Source organism: Procambarus clarkii, chromosome 80, assembly GCF_040958095.1.
Source record: "Procambarus clarkii isolate CNS0578487 chromosome 80, FALCON_Pclarkii_2.0, whole genome shotgun sequence".
Lineage (NCBI taxonomy): Eukaryota > Metazoa > Arthropoda > Malacostraca > Decapoda > Cambaridae > Procambarus > Procambarus clarkii.
Genome location: NC_091229.1, coordinates 23,383,199 through 23,399,678, shown reverse-complemented (window position 1 = coordinate 23,399,678; position 16,480 = coordinate 23,383,199). Strand labels below are relative to the sequence as shown.

Sequence of the window (16,480 nt, the reverse complement as noted above, 5' to 3'; positions counted from 1 at the left end):
TTAATTTTAAGGGAGTGAGGCGAAATTTAACTGAAGTCCGCGAGGGCGTATAGTACACTAAGATAACAAGGTGCAGGACACTGGTTTGATGCCCTATCTCTGTCCTGCTCTAGTGATTCTCTCTAACAATACAGGTACAAGCTAAAGAGTTTATCGATGAAGTGGTTCAGATTGACTCCTTTATTTTTTTTAGGCTACTTATTGAGAGTGATTGAAACTACCAACACATTTCACGTTTTTATTTGTATACATGTTGATGACTGTACTACTATACAACAATACTTACTAATAATAAATGATAAACATTATGTGAACGGGAATGGAACACTTAAACAATGTTTAATTGAACACAGTTGACATGGTAGCCTCTCCAGTCACTTAAAATTGTACGTACGAACACTGGGTGGTAATTGGACAGCGCCTTGATGCAACGATAATAGGTCAAACCAGATGTATAAACTTATGTCTACTTACAAGTGCAGACGCTACCTATTTCAAAGACGTACTGTCTACTTAGACGCAACATCATACGCCCGTCAAGAGGCAACCACCTTATCTCTAACATACACTGATAGTGCGACGCTCAAAGGTCTATTTTTGCAACATTGCTCATGAAATAATCTTCAATTATTTCAAAAATTAAATATTCTATCATAGCTTGGAAAGTTCATGTAGCGTGCTTGGGTTGCACTGCCGTGAGGACTTCATACTCTGCAGCCTCAAGGTTGTTCACTCCCGTCAGCTCGCTTAACACTCGCTTACCTCGCACAGTTAATCTCTACAAATGCCAGTCACGCATCTTAAGTTTTAAGGACAGCTTACTGGGGCTAGATTCACGAAGCAGTTACGCAAGCACTTACGAACGTGTACATCTTTCCCCAATCTTTGACGGCTTTGGTTACATTTATTAAACAGTTTACAAGCATGAAAACTTGCCAATCAACTGTTGTTATTGTTATAAACAGCCTCCTGGTGTTTCGAGGATCATTAACTGTTTAATAATTGTAAACAAAGCTGCCAAAGATTGAGAAAAGATGTACAGGTTCGTAAGTGCTGGCGTAACTGCTTCGTGAATCTGGCCCCTGGCCATTGTTCCCCAGACATGATCGGAAGCTTACTAACCAGTGACCCCCAGACATGGAGATCTCCGTCATATTCTCCAGCAAGTAGTCACGGCTCACATGGTGCCGTAGGTCGTCCAATAAGACACGTTCAAAACAAAGAACGCAAACGGGAAGAAAAGGCGGGAAAACTTGTCGATGTAGATGGCGATGTCCTTGCCGGAGCAGCGGTGGACTACATACTGCGGCACGCCAGGGCTCTGCGCCCGCAGGCGGCTTCTGTTCCTGCTGCGGCTCCGGGAATACCCGTTCAGATGGCCGTCTTCAGACTAGAAACAAGAGAGAATTTCTTTAAATTTGTAAGGAAATAATCTAATGCAATTTCAATACGGTGAAACGGACGTAACTTTACGGACGTGACTTTAAAGTGTGAGTTATTGGATTGAATATGCGTAGTTTAACGTAGCTAGGTTTTGAATGTACTTAGGCTTAGGCTTTTTTAAATTATGTGAAGACATCAGAGGTATTCAGAGTACTTAAACAATTTTGTAACCTGGCCACGTAACAGGCGGACGAGATCGGTTGGTATAATAATTATTCCACATTCGTATATACAATACTAAATTATTATAGATTTATGTACATTCAGTTTCCATCGACAGACGATGAGTCACAACATAGCTGCAGATATGTTGACCAGATCACACACCAGAAGATGAAGAGACGACGACGTTTCGGTCCGTCCTGGGGCCAAATTCACGAAACAGTTATGCAAGCCCGTTATTTACGACCGTGTACATCTTTCCTCAATCTTTGACGGCTTTGGTTACATTTATTAAACAGTTTACAAGCATGGAAACTTCCCAATCAACTGTTCTTATTGTTATAAACAGCCTCCTGGTGCTTCGGAGCTCATTAACTGTTTAATAATTGTAAACAAAGCCGTCAAAGATTGTGGAAAGATGTACACGCTCGTAAGTGCTCGCGTAACTGCTTCGTGAATCTGGCCCCCTGGACCATTGTCAAGTCGTGTGAGAGTTGTTTCTTCATCTTCTGTTGTGCGATTTGGTCATCAATTTCCACTATTTTTGAAAATCAATTGTCATAGAAATTTCAAATATGGTAACACAGACAGGTTCGTTCATCGACTCACAATCGCGAATTCCGCAATCGAATCCCACACCCTCTCCAATATTTCCAAGTTTCACCGTTATTTTAGGGGCCATCGTAACTTTTCTGCAGAGAAAAATTAGAGTAGGGAGAATAGGTAGGCCTAGTCAGATATTGGTAACTTCTGGGTTTGTGTGTGGGGGGGGGGGTGCTAAGAGCAGCTGGACACCCTTGCATTTTCTTCCTCCGCCCGACAAATTGGTCCCTTTGATTGACCGCCACCCTATGTTATGTATCTTTCATAAATAGTTTATGTAGCTGTCTTGAAAACCTGAATTGTATTTGTTTTTCAAATAATAGCAAAATTATTTACGTAGGGCCACTAGCAGTAGTAGTAAAATTTAAATATATTTTGACAATACTTGGCATATCTATCCGCCACTCTCTGGTAAACAGAGGACAACCCACTTCTGTGGAGGGCGGTTGTGCTGGGCCCGGCGCGCCCTGCGTAGACAAGTTTGACAACTTATTTTGTCACTAACATGTATCTTAACTAATTTTGAGTTACGGTGAGTGTAAAATAATGTAGATTAAGTTGTTGTGTAGTAGTATTTTGAATCATTTAAAGTTTTCTAGTATCCAGACCGCCTTAAAGCATTTTAGGTGTGGTGGATTTTTTTCTAAAGCCGTTTTAATTTTTCCACATGATTTATCAATAATAATTTTTATATATTGTGTGTAGTGCCTGGTTACCTTGATGTGGTTTTTCGGGGATTAGCGACCCCGCGGCCCGGTCCTTGACCAGGCCTCCTGATGATGTTGATATTTGGTATTTTTTAGCGTGGTAATTATACCATAAATAATTATACTGCCAGAAAGTCTTGGCTTCTCATTCTTGAGAACAAGAATCCTGTTAGGGTTGGCCCAGATCCTCCGAGGCCACCAGCACCCTCCCCAGGATGCAACCCACAACAGTTGCCTAACTTGCAGGTACTTATTCACTACTAGGTGAACAGAAGCATGAGATGCATAAGACAATTTCCCAAACATCTCGCACTATACAGGAATCGAGCCAAAAACCATCTCGTTACGAGTCGACTGTCATTATTGATCATTGTCATGAGTTTACACTAAAGGTGTGTTGAAATTGTTGATTATCTTCTGACTGTTCACATTAAGGCATTATAACATCACACTATTACATGGGCAAGAGGACAATGATGTATAGAGATAATATACATCAATGTATATTATAGTAGATAATATACATCAATGTATATTATAGTAGATAATATACATCAATGTATATTATAGTAGATAATATACATCAATGTATATTATAGTAGATAATATACATCAATGTATATTATAGTAGATAATATACATCAATGTATATTATAGTAGATAATATACATCAATGGTTATAGAGATGTAGATGTGTCACAGAAATGCAGTGAGCAAGTGATGTGGGTCTTTGGTAAATAAAAAAATTAAATAGATTTTAAAGTGGATAAACAGGAAGATCTGTAGTCATTTAGTTAGAAAGTTGGTAAGGCGAAGGTTCAAAAACTTGCTCCTATACACTTAAGTGACATCTCGTTCAGGCATCGCACCTTTTTCTCGTCAATATCAGTGAGGTCTTCAACGGAGTAGCCCGTCATGTCCTTGCTGAGGGGCTCCGTCTCCATAAAGTAGTTGACAATGCCGAACTGAAGGAGGGAAGCGAACACAAACACAGTACAAGACGACATCCACACGTCAATGGCTTTGATGTAGGACACGGGAGGCAGGGACGACTGAGACTGTTGGTTCTGGGTGGCTGCAGTGGGATAGAGAGAGGGAGAGTTAATATGTTATGTACCCTCATATCCATCGTGTCAGGGGTGCTGGAAGGTTACAGGGGCGGCACAAGAGATGTTATGGGGTGACGTATGATTCAGTTATAGCATTATTTTGTGTCAGGTCACTTAGTGCTGAAGCTGTGTCACCAGAACACGACCCGTCCCCTTGTGCTCAAGGCTGTCCAGCCTAAATAAACAGTTTACTTTTGATTTAATAATCACTTTAAATTCCCTTGTAATTCTTTGTAGGTAACACATTGGATAGGTTTAAATGAGAACCCCCCCCCTTCCCCTAGTATGGGACAGGAAGCCTGCTGCTATGTTCACTAATGTTCATGCAGGCTGCCTAAACTCTGAGACCATGACTGTGTTTACCTTATACAATTTATTCATATTATGTCGACTCTGATTTCTGTATGATCACTTTAACCTAATTCACTACTTTATTTTTGTCATTCATTAGTACTAGCTCTTTAATATAGACATTTTTCTTCTTGGAGTTCTATACTATACTGTTTAAGAATCTTATCTTTAATTACGTAAACAAAAACCATGCCTCAACATTTCCAGTTATATTTGTCCAGTTTATTTTAAGAAAATTTAAGTCGCCTATAATGCAGAACTGATTATACCTGGAGTCATACCCAAGTCTACCCCAGACACATTCCTACATTTTGATCAGGTCTGGCAGCCTGTATATTACTTCTATTGTTAGATTAATTCAGCTTGCAGGCGATGAGTCACAATAACGTGGCTAAAGTATGATGACCAGACCACACACTAGAAGATGAAGGGACGACGACGTTTCGGTCCGTCCTGGACCATTCTCAAGCCGATTGAGAATGGTCCAGGACGGACCGAAACGTCGTCGTCCCTTCACCTTCTAGTGTGTGGTCTGGACATTAATTCAGCTTCATCCAAGTTGTTTATGTATGTGCCTCGTCTATGACGCCTTGATTTATTCTACATTTTACATTTTATCTGAAACTGTTTATCTCACTGTTACTCTTGAAACAGTGAGGAGAGTATACTGCAGACATACTCACGGACATGTATCATGTATGTACAAGGTGAGGAACACGTCTCCAGGGTACAGAAATTATTCCCAGGGGGAGAAACACGTACCCAAGGTGTATAAATTGTCCCCAGGGTGTAGAAATTGTCTCCAGGGGGAAAGTAACACGTACCCAGCGTGAGGAGAGAGGTGACGCCGAGGGTAACCCTGGCTGGGATTGCCTCGGGCTTGATCCAGAAGGAGATCCAGGACATGACGACGGTGATGGCGGAGGGGACGTAGGTGTGGAAGAGGTGGTAGCCCAAGCGGCGCCTCAGGTTAAACACCACCGCCAAACACGTGAAGTTTCCTGCAAATAGAGAAGACGGCGATGGAACTGCTGACTTGTTGAGGCGCCCACCCTCCTACAGGCTATAGTTGGGAGTTTGCAGTATTCTGATACATCAATGACATTACATATCAATCCATGTCTTAAAGGTTGAGAGTGAGAGGTGGACTAACCAGTGGAGTAGGTGAGAGTGCAGTCTTCAGTGTTGTTACGAGAGATGTCCAGCTGCGGCAGTTCGATATCCGGGTTCACCACCAGCGGGTCCGTCTCGTTCCATTTGAACACCAGGTCGTGTGTGGTGTGGGACACTGAGGATGTGGCACGAAGCATTAGAACACCCTAGAGGGCCTAGAGTAAAGAAAACGCTATATTGGACATCAGGACACCTCAGAGTAAGACGTCACTATGACAAGTGGACACTGAATTGTTGGAGGTCATTACACAGATTATATATCAAGATTTCCAGAAAGCATTATGTAATGTTCCTCATCATAGACTTTCAAAAGTAAAAACGCAAGGCATAGACGACTGTGTATTAAATATGATTATCTGAACGTAAACAACGTGCAGATAATCAAAGATACAACGTGGAGACTCACAGCTCTCAATCATCATGGAGCAGATCTGAGTGTCGTGAGGATAGGCTTCAAACTTCATGGCGCAGGAGAGGACGAGAGTCAACCTGTCAGAAGATGGCTGTATTTAGGACTGCCAATAACCCCTGCAGGAAGTCCAGCTCTCGTGTACTACACTACCCATCTTAGACTTGTACAGAAATATGTCGCCGCATCATGGAATCCACACAAATCAAAACTTAGATATATAGATGTTTGCTACAAGATTAGTCTGTAAACTTAGATGACTGAGCTACGAGGAAAGGCTGAGGAGACTAGTTTGTCAGCAAGCTCGAAAACATAAAGGAATGGGGGCGTCATGATCACGATATATAAAATTTTTGAAGGCACCCAAGTGGATAACAAATAAACATGAAGAGGGACAGAACAAACGCATATGAGCCATAGAGCTCTATGGAATTACTCCTTACACTGTAATCATATAAAAGAGGATCATATATGACACAGAGGGTCGGAATAGTTGTAATAGTCGACCGATGACTGTAATTTGGGGTCTAGAAGCTGACGCTTCATCCGCTGACACATGTAAACACATACACATAAAAACATACACGGAAACACATACGTACAAACACTAGAATCAAACACCCTTTTTTCCCCCTCCTGTTGACGTGATATATCAAATTCTGCACAAACTTGGCCATGTAGAGGAGGGTCTTGTCGTGGTAGAGCCAGAGGTAGTGATTCGGAACAGACATCTCATGGAAGGTGACCCGTTTGGCGTTCTTAAAGAAGCAGTCCGGCCTCCAGATGTTGTGGAGCCACTCCACGTCCAGGATACGGTACTCCTCCGTCATGTTCTCCGGCAGGCGGAGGCGGTGGTCCCGCCAGCTCTGCGCCAGGAAGATGTCCGCCACATACGTCTGCAGTGACGGGGGAGAGTGAGAGGAGTGTCGGGAGAAGCAGAGAGGGTGAATCTAGTTGTAGTGGTTGTTGTAGTAGCAATATTAGATGTAGTAATGGTAGAAGTGGTTGTATTAGCAGTTGAGGTAAACATTATAGTGACGGTGGAGATCCGTCGTCTGTGGGCTCTAAGAGCTGTGCACTACTGCCTCGAGGTTCTAGGAACCGCGTACTATATGATCATGACCTACAGACCGATCATAGACCCCAGACTGACCATAGACTCCTCGTTGATGGAGTCGACAGAGAGGACAGTGACGTGGAAGTAGACGATGGTGGCGTGACCTTCGTACTTCGGGGGCCGGTTCTTGTCGTACTTCTTGAGGTCTCTCGGGAGGATGTCGTGCAGCACCAGCCCTGTCTGCGCACGCACCCTGTACATAAACGAATCAATGAACATCAGTTCCATGAATTAATCAACCGTATTGCCATTAATCAACTTCGTATTGATTTAAAATACGGAACAATTTATTGATCCAAACCACTTTCAAAGGTTATATGTAACACGAGCAAGGAGCAACGGTTTCAAGCTTAACAAGCCACAAATATATGACAGAATCCATGAGATGGTTTTTCACACAAGGTTTTAAAACCATGGAACCGCCTACCCTCTGATACCGTAAATGCCGAAACGTTGCCGAAGTTTGAAATCCAACACGACTAAAGGCATAACCTTCAACAAACCGCCAGCTTTCTGTCCTCGTCGAGGCCACTAGAGGGATAGTGGCCCTTAGATAATTACAGTCGGCAGTCTCCGTGGTGTAGTGGTAAGACACTCGCCTGGCGTTCCGCGAGCGCTATGTCATGGGTTCGTATCCTGGCCGGGGAGGATTTACTGGGCGCAATTCCTTAAAACTGTAGCCTCTGTTTAACGCAACAGTAAAATGTGTACTTGGATGAAAAAACGATTCTTCGCGGCAGGGGATCGTATTCCAGGGACCATAGGATTAAGGACTTGCCCGAAACGCTACGCGTACTAGTGGCTGTACAAGAATGTAACAACTCTTGTATATATCTCAAAAAAAAACAAAAAAAAAATACAGGGAAATTCAAGTAAAATATATTAGTCCTCCCTAGCTTAGGACGTGTGTTGCCCAGCGGAGGGACGTTCTCTCTTACTACGCCTGAGAAGCAGAAAATGGATGATGCTATTCTAACAGACAAAAGCAGTAGGATCTAAAACCGTATCCATTCCTGTATGAATACTATAACGCCATAGTGACGTCGGCTAAGTTAGGTGTGTCACGTACTCAAATGAGCTACAGGAACATTACGTAGAGGCGCACATACTCGGGGGGTTTCGGTAATACGGTTGGTTCAGTCTCAACGCGGAATTGGGGGATCCCGGGATCGAATCCCAGGCGGGACAGAAATAGCTGAGGACGTAGGTTCGAATCCTCGTCACGGCCCTTGTGGATTTGTTCAGCTGAGGACGTTTTCTTTCATCTAATGCACTGTTCACCTAGCCGTAAATAGGCACCCCTGGAGTTAGTCAGCTTGTCGAGGGGTTACATCCTGAGGCGGGTCAATAATTTGCCCCTGAGGGATCTCGATATAAGCCTAAAGTAAATACATCCACAGGCTGCCTGTCCCTGGCAAATTAATTATTATTATTAATCTAATCTTAGTGTTTTTCGACGTTATAGGACAGAACTCTGAAGTTAATCACATGAAGCAAATTCCACTCTATCTAGAGTCTAGACTGTAACATAACACTCCTACTTCTGCCATCTAGAGTCACATAGCCACTCCTATTTCTGCCATATAGAGTCACATAGCCACTTCTACTTCTGCCATCTAACCAATCATAGCCCTTCCAATTTTTACCATCTAGCCAATAAAATTGTGACCCCCCTATCACATAGATCACCTAGCGTTCTAACCAATCCCATGTAGCTCCTCCCACTTACACCATCTAGCCAATCACATGTAGCTCCTCCCACCATCACACTCTGACCAATATCGCGAAAACCTCCAATTGAATCCAATAAAAATATAGATTAGTGTGCCTGTCTAGCTCACCAGGGCTTCTTTCACACTCCTGCAGCTTCCATGAAGCCTATATTATTTGTTTACTGTTGCGATATGTATAACTAAATCTCTCCTGGTTTGTCCAGCTTCATGAGCTCCTGATCGTATTTCCACGGTCACTACTTGGTGATTATGTGTGATGACTTAAAGGGAAGGAAAGGCCATATGTCTCTCAATCGATTAGCGGAAGGCGATTATTTTTGTGCAATTTGCGACGTCAAATCAAACGCGAAACATTGCCATTCCGGATATTGTATCAGTTTGTAGTTGAGACACGAGTTATTGTATCAGTTTGTAGTTGAGACACGAGTTATTGTATCAGTTTGTAGTTGAGACATGAGTTATTGTATCAGTTTGTAGTTGAGACACGAGTTATTGTATCAGTTTGTAGTTGAGACACGAGTTATTGTATCAGTTTGTAGTTGAGACATGAGTTATTGTATCAGTTTGTAGTTGAGACACGAGTTATTGTATCAGTTTGTAGTTGAGACATGAGTTATTGTATCAGTTTGTAGTTGAGACACGAGTTATTGTATCAGTTTGTAGTTGAGACATGAGTTATTGTATCAGTTTGTAGTTGAGACACGAGTTATTGTATCAGTTTGTAGTTGAGACACGAGTTATTGTATCAGTTTGTAGTTGAGACATGAGTTATTGTATCAGTTTGTAGTTGAGACATGAGTTATTGTATCAGTTTGTAGTTGAGACACGAGTTATTGTATCAGTTTGTAGTTGAGACACGAGTTATTGTATCAGTTTGTAGTTGAGACACGAGTTATTGTATCAGTTTGTAGTTGAGACATGAGTTATTGTATCAGTTTGTAGTTGAGACATGAGTTATTGTATCAGTTTGTAGTTGAGACACGAGCTCTGACTGTGTCATACACTATTGTAGGATAGGCTATCTCCCCCAGTGCTGGGTTGTTTTTAGATTCAGCTACTCTGAACGAAAAGTGGCAAGAAGCACGGGCTATAGTGAGCCCGTAGTGGACTTACCTGGCACAGGAGCAGGACAAGTAGCCCGGGCTATGGTGAGCCCGTAGCGGACTTACCTGGCACAGAAGCGGGGCTATGATTTAAAGGTCTCGTCTCCCAGTTATCTTCCTCCCTCATTTCCCCCTGTCAACAGCCTCCCCTCACCTCATACTCTCCCCTCTTTTAGCATCGACGGTCCAGGTAAAGTCGTCGAAGTCGTAGCTTGGCGCATCGCTCACTAGCTCGACAATGATATGATAGGAAGAGAGACATATTGCGTCAGCCAGGTCCCTTAGCTGCTGTTCTGGGGGCAACATGGCGCCTGTGTTGGTGGCGGCTGTGGTGGGCTTGGCAGTACCGCAGACCTCATTGAAGATACACGCCTCCTTGCGTCGACCGCCTCGGTCGTAGACATTGAAGCCGCTGTTTTTGTTATAGGTTTGTTGGAGGTTGTGAGCGATAGAGGCCAAGTTGTAAGTGATGTAGCAGCTGGGGTAGTCCTGGGCACAGTAATCTAGGATGGCGTCATTGAGGTTCAGAAGCTGCGCCTTGACCTCCTTGCTGGCGGTAGTGTTGATCTTTTCCTCTTGGGTGGGTATGACGGTGAACATGGTCACCCCTCCCTGGTGCATAATCAGGTGGTCCAAGATACGTTTCGTCCGCTCCAGCGCGATGAAATAACTCTCGTAATTGACGCTCTTAAGGTTAAAGTACACGATTAGCTGCCGCATTGGGTTGGACGACTCCCTGGCAAGGTCGGCCATGCTGTAGTGGTCTGTCAACTGCAGGGTTATATGACGGGAGCAGTTCCTGATGGTGTCCATAATCCCGTTATCCGCGACATGGCCGAATATGACGAGGTTCTGCTCTCTGGGAGAGTCCTTGACTACAGGAGGTGGAATTATCGGTCTGCTTTCCTGTTCGTGCTTCTTGTCAATGAAGAAAAATCCTCCGTGAAGTTTATTGTTCGTGAACATTCGGTGTTTCTCGCGGCGGGCGAAAGGGAGGGATGGGTATGTCTCCGAGGGATACCCAGTGGTCTTGCTGCCAAAACCAGGCATGAAGGGCCCGCTCACCTGGTTATACAGCTCCTCGTTGTGGCTCCTCGCGTTGTCGAACTCGAGCACCTTTTGATTTCTTGCCTTGGAACTCTGTTGCTGGCCGCCGAAGATTGGTGACAGCACATTCGTCATTAGATCTCCAGAATTTGGCTTTCTCCTTTCTTTCTGGTCGTCCGGGATGATGAAAGGTTTGAACTTCTTCACGACCTCCATAAGACTGACAGGAGGAGCTTCCTGGTTTACTGTGTTCCCTAAGTTAGATAGGAAAGGCCCGAAGGGCAGCTTGGCAGGGATGAAAGCTGGGGTTAAAGACATCTTAGAAGTGTCGTTTTTAGCATTCGATGGCGGAACGGAAGCTTCTGTGTCGGCTGTATCATTGATTCTCTCTGCCTCGCATGCTTTGGATTTTTCAGGTGAATCTTTCTCGATTGTTATTGTGGTCGTGTAGTTCTTTTGTGAAGAATTTACAGAATCATCTGTGTTGTCTTTCCAAGCGGGTGTGACTGGAACAGTGGGATCACCTGAGTTAGGTGAGGTTTTAGTGACAGGGAGATGTCTTGAGGAGGAGGTACTTGGAAAGCCTGAATGTGAAGTGGTTGGGGTTAGAGGCAGCGGTTGTAAAGCCCCGACTAGTTCCGGGGATGATGAAGCCTTTACTTGTTCAAGAAGTGTTGAAGACTCAACTGGTTTAGGGGATGATGAATCTTTTGAAAGTTCAGAGGATGATGAAGCTTCCACTAGTTCAGGAAGGGACGAAGCCTCCACTAGTTCAGGAAGGGACGAAGCCTCCACTAGTTCATGAGTTGGTCCAGTTGGCAGGCCGAGCGGCTCTTCTACATAGTTACTCAAGTCTGACTCCATTGCCCCACTGAGCTCGTTTGATATGTTGTTACCATCTGCACGGATGATGAGCGAGGACTCATCAGTGACATAGGCATCATTATCATCTTCGGTTGTTACTTGGTAACCTTTAAAGTTCATTTTTCTGATGTATGTTTCGTTAAGAACATGTTTGCCGAAATGCTGCTTTGGTTTAATGTTCTTCCGTCTTAAAAACTTGAAAGCGTGTTCACCGTCTTCACTGTTGCCTGGGGCAGGAAAGGTAAGTGTGTTCGGTGTCTTGCGACTCCTCCTTTCCACGGTATGAATAACTTTACCGAAATTATTCAAAACTTGTTTGTTAGTGTATGCAGGTGGATGCGTAGGTGCGGGTACAGGCCCGTACAGTCTCCACCCTCTGCTATGCCCAGGACTGTATAAATGAAGAGAATTTGTGTCATAATCTTCGTCGGTTATAGCATCATGTTCTTCCCAGGAATTTTCATCATTTATAATGTCTGTGTGGCGCATATTGTCCAGGGGCACTTGAGGGGGTGACGAGAAGAGGTCACTTAACGTATCAACATGCTTCGCGGATTTCCATTCTTGTTGGGCCACTTTGTGCCTTCGATGTCTAATTCTCCTGGTCTTTAGGCTATCACGAAGGACAGTCTGAGTGTACAGCTCCCGATGACCTACCCTCTCGCCCTCACTGTTCAGCCTCATCGTATCTCTCTTCACAATACTAATAACCATTCGCTCAATATTCTCCAGCACTGTTTCACTGTCGTTCTTACTCTCGAAAGTATAAGGCGAATCTTGTTTGTGGTCAACTAAGTGTTTGGACTCGGAGGATAAATCTTTTTCTGTTGGTACCCTACTATTGCGTAGCTGTCTTCTGGAGATCCGGCCAGCATAATGGCGCTCGCCATGGTCGTCTAGTTGACAGCCAAGTGAAGTATTTGGCGACAAAGACGAAGGTGCCGAGGCGATCTCTTTGAATACAGGACGACTTCGGGAAAGTGAAGGGTCTCCTGCGTTCGGGACACCTTCGTCAAGCAAGACACCTTGGTATCGCGGGAATTTCTCTTCTTGTATGACGTTCTCTTGTGAATTGTCTCTTAGATGTAGCTGAGCAGGAGATGCTGATCGAGGATGATGCGCTGAGTCGTGAAGTCGTGCTCTGGTGCCTGCTGGGTCGTGAGGTCGTGCCCTGGTGCCTGCTGGGTCGTGAGGTCGTGCCCTGGTGCCTGCTGGGTCGTGAGGTTGTGCCCTGGTGTCTGCTGGGTCGTCAGGTCGCGCCCTGGTGCCTGCTGGGTCGTGAGGTCGTGCCCTGGTGCCTGCTGGGTCGTCAGGTCGTGCCCTGGTGCCTGCTGGGTCGTGAGGTCGTGCCCTGGTGCCTGCTGGGTCGTCAGGTCGTGCCCTGGTGCCTGCTGGGTCGTCAGGTCGTGCCCTGGTGCCTGCTGGGTCGTGAGGTTGTGCCCTGGTGTCTGCTGGGTCGTGAGGTCGCGCCCTGGTGTCTGTCGCCACAACAATAATTGGTACTCTCCCAAAGCCAGCGACCACGGCGCTGTAAAGAAAGCAAAATGAGGTTACATTGGGTCTGACAAAAGAAACAATATATATGCAACTTCGAACAAACGTTTATGACTCTAAATTAGACGATATGACCCAAATTAACCTCATTTTACTTTATTACATCTGAAAGTTGCACATTATATATATATATGCACTGAATTGAGAGCGACTCTTCGTGCTGAGAGCATCACAGGGTAACAAACTAGCGGAGTTGGTACAAACTGTGAACAAAATGTATATACAAAATCGTAGTATCTTATGAGGCTCCTTAATGAATTATTCATTAGATATTCATAAGAACTGTGTCAAGGGCCATGAATTAGATCCATGAATACATTCATCGTATGACGCAGATCTTATCTTATTTAAGCGTGATTCTGGTGATTGTGGTTCAATTATATTCACTCTCAAATCTTTTTTTTTCTTATTTCCGATTCCTGTAGTTGGTTTTCTCTTATGGTGTAGACACGTTCTGATCTCCTTTCTCCCGTTCTGATCTTCATTACATTGCCCTTGTTGCGATTGAACTCTAACTGCCATTTGTCTGCCCATACCTCTTGGACACTGTCATCAATCAATCTATCTTCCGTCATTGTTGGACACTATCATTCAAAATATATTATGTCTCCCAAGTCACCATTACTTAGTGATGACGCTTTCAATCACATGTAAGCAGTTACTAGTGTGGTTCACTATGCTATGCAATGGTGATAAGCCAGCATTTGCCCTTTTGTTCTACGCGAACTTTCTGTCCACGCTGAACTGACCTTAGGACACCTGCGTTATCATTTGACAGATGTATCGCCCCAGTCAAACTCCCCACCTGATAATGTCCTTTGGAGCTGATCGCGGCGGGCGCGAACACTTTAATATCAAATGGGAATGGACCATCACATTTGTAATGCTATAAGGCATAAATTATCAGTCCCTCTGGTCGGTTCAGCGAGTGAAGGAATCCTCGAGCAGTACTCGGTGCTTGAGAGTGAATTTAAAGTTGGGACTGAGTATCGCATTTAGTTAAAATCGATATTATCAAGAGCTTATTCAACTGTTTTCTCAAGATCTGTGTTATGTTTGCACTTCACCAGAAGGTGACGTATTCCAACACTACAACTCTCTAGGATAAGAAGCCCTTCCACACTTTTGTATTGTATCTACTTCCCATGAGTTCCATACTATTATTTCTGTCGAGATATGGAATAGACACTCCTCTCCAGATGCAGACGTCGGGAGACATGAAGACACTACTTCAGGTACTCACGTCATGAGACATGAAGGAGACACTACTCCAGGTACTCACGTCGGGAGACATGAAGACACTACTTCAGGTACTCACGTCATGAGACATGAAGGAGACACTACTCCAGGTACTCACGTCATGAGACATGAAGGAGACACTACTCCAGGTACTCACGTCATGCTGTCATGTACAGGAGGAGCAGCCGAGAGGAGCCAGAAGAGGCAGAGGGATCGCAAGAGCCAGACAGAGGAAGCCAGTGTCGGCCCACAGTCTCTGAAGACAAAGGAACACATTTTGAGTCATGCCAGAATATACCAGTCACAAAGATGTTGCAAAGAACTTTGTTTTTAGCTTGAGTTTAACTTTTTTTACTTCTGAGTTTTGAACTTTGAAACTTTGAGTTTGAGTTGAGTTTAAAACTTTGAGTTTTAACTTTTTTTGCTTACCTTGAGTGTAATAAGCAAATTAATGGTCTAAAGTGAGAGAGAGTATAAGTCGATGAAATGTTTTAAAAGTAATAACAGGAAACAGGAGAATTGGGAGCTAAAGAGGCGGGTCTCAGCAGTTAACACTCAACCCTCCAAGCACATTTAGTTAAGTACGTTTAGACACACATACACATAAGGGTAGGGGGGCTTTCTGGCTCAGTAGACAGCGTTCAGGAGCCGTAGTCCTAAGGGCCTGGGTTCGATCCCCGGCGGAGGCGGAAACAAATGGGCAGAGTTTCTTTCAACCTAGTTTCAACCCTGTTCACCTAGTAATAAATAGGTACCTGGGAGTTAGACAGCTGCTACGGGTTACTTCCTGGAGTGTGTGTGCGTGTGTTAGAGAGAACTATATGTAGTAGAGGAGAAATAGAATGGTTAGAAAGGCGGGGTCCAAGAGCTGAGAAGATAGCTCGATCCTACACACACACACACACACACACACACACACACACACACACACACACACACACACACACAGCTACTGGACAAAAACACTTCAGCTTACCGATTCATCTTGTGGACTTCTATTGCCTATTGCAAGTTCTTTGTGGCTGAACATTGAGCGAGATGTTGCTGTATTGCACCGTACTAAGATGCGGGGGTGGTCATGTCACCATCGTGCGGCCCAGGTCATGTAGTAACAGTTGTTGACATGACCTCGCTCACCTCACTCTCTCAAGCTCATCTCTGTGCATGCTTCACTAGCGTGGTGACCTAACTAGGTGTGGACAACACAGCTAAACACTTCCTTCGGCAAGTTCACTGCGTTTTTCACTTTGCACAGCGACCGTCTCTCCGGCCCGGACCTACCGGCCGCCTCACAGAGAACACCAGAAACACGACTGTGGTAAATTCTGGGTGTATAGAGCTCCGTCCGCCCTGCCACAACTACCAGGGATGACCCACATGTTCCAGCCCACACACATACACACATACACAGTTTACTCTTCCTACGGCTTCCGCCAGCTACCTAAAGTTAGCTTCCTAACCGCACCAGCAAACTCAGTTCACACCATCGCACTCTCCATGCTCAAGATGAACCCCAGTCATGTCCAAGTAGTCTTTTGTATCATGGGCAGACCTTCGTAAGATGAGGTAGACTCCTTCGCTGGCAAGAGTGTGGTTGTAAGAATCTTACGGATCAGGGCGGGAAGACCCGACTGGAAGTCCATCCAGCTTAACTCCTGATTGGATTTGTCAGCTGGAAAGTAGGCACTGCAGTCCCCGCGGGGCCACGATGGACTCCTCACCGTAACTCATCTTCACTGGGTGAAGATGAGTTACTCATTGGGTTCGCTGACACGTCATCCCTCACGTCCTTTCCCCTTTACATCAACTTTGAAGGGTGGGAAAGGGTTCGAGAGGTGATGTAAGGGGAGCAGTCTTTCCTGTAGG

General features: G+C 44.6%; 1 protein-coding gene across 1 annotated transcript; it reads right to left on the bottom strand.

Annotated features, from left to right (window-relative positions):
• Positions 1–224: 224 nt before the first annotated feature.
• Positions 225–14,776, bottom strand: LOC123746213 (uncharacterized). Its single transcript, XM_045727538.2, has 9 exons — positions 14,772–14,776; positions 10,065–13,349; positions 7,111–7,267; positions 6,627–6,853; positions 5,955–6,037; positions 5,529–5,663; positions 5,200–5,376; positions 3,785–3,990; positions 225–1,390 (listed from the first exon to the last, which is right to left on the bottom strand). The coding sequence occupies exons 1-9, from the start codon at positions 14,774–14,776 to the stop codon at positions 1,178–1,180; spliced, it is 4,488 nt and encodes a 1,495-aa protein (XP_045583494.2). The 3' UTR covers positions 225–1,177.
• Between the last annotated feature and the right edge of the window lie 1,704 nt (positions 14,777–16,480).

What these genes read in the sequence shown, in the direction of transcription:
- LOC123746213 (XM_045727538.2), bottom strand. An exon ending in AAAAGAGGGGAGAGTATGAG is followed by an intron (nt 7,268 to 10,064) that starts GTGAGGGGAGGC and finishes GTTTATGTACAG; the next exon opens with GGTGCGTGCGCAGACAGGGC. An exon ending in CACTCTCACCTACTCCACTG is followed by an intron (nt 5,377 to 5,528) that starts GTTAGTCCACCT and finishes CTCTATTTGCAG; the next exon opens with GAAACTTCACGTGTTTGGCG.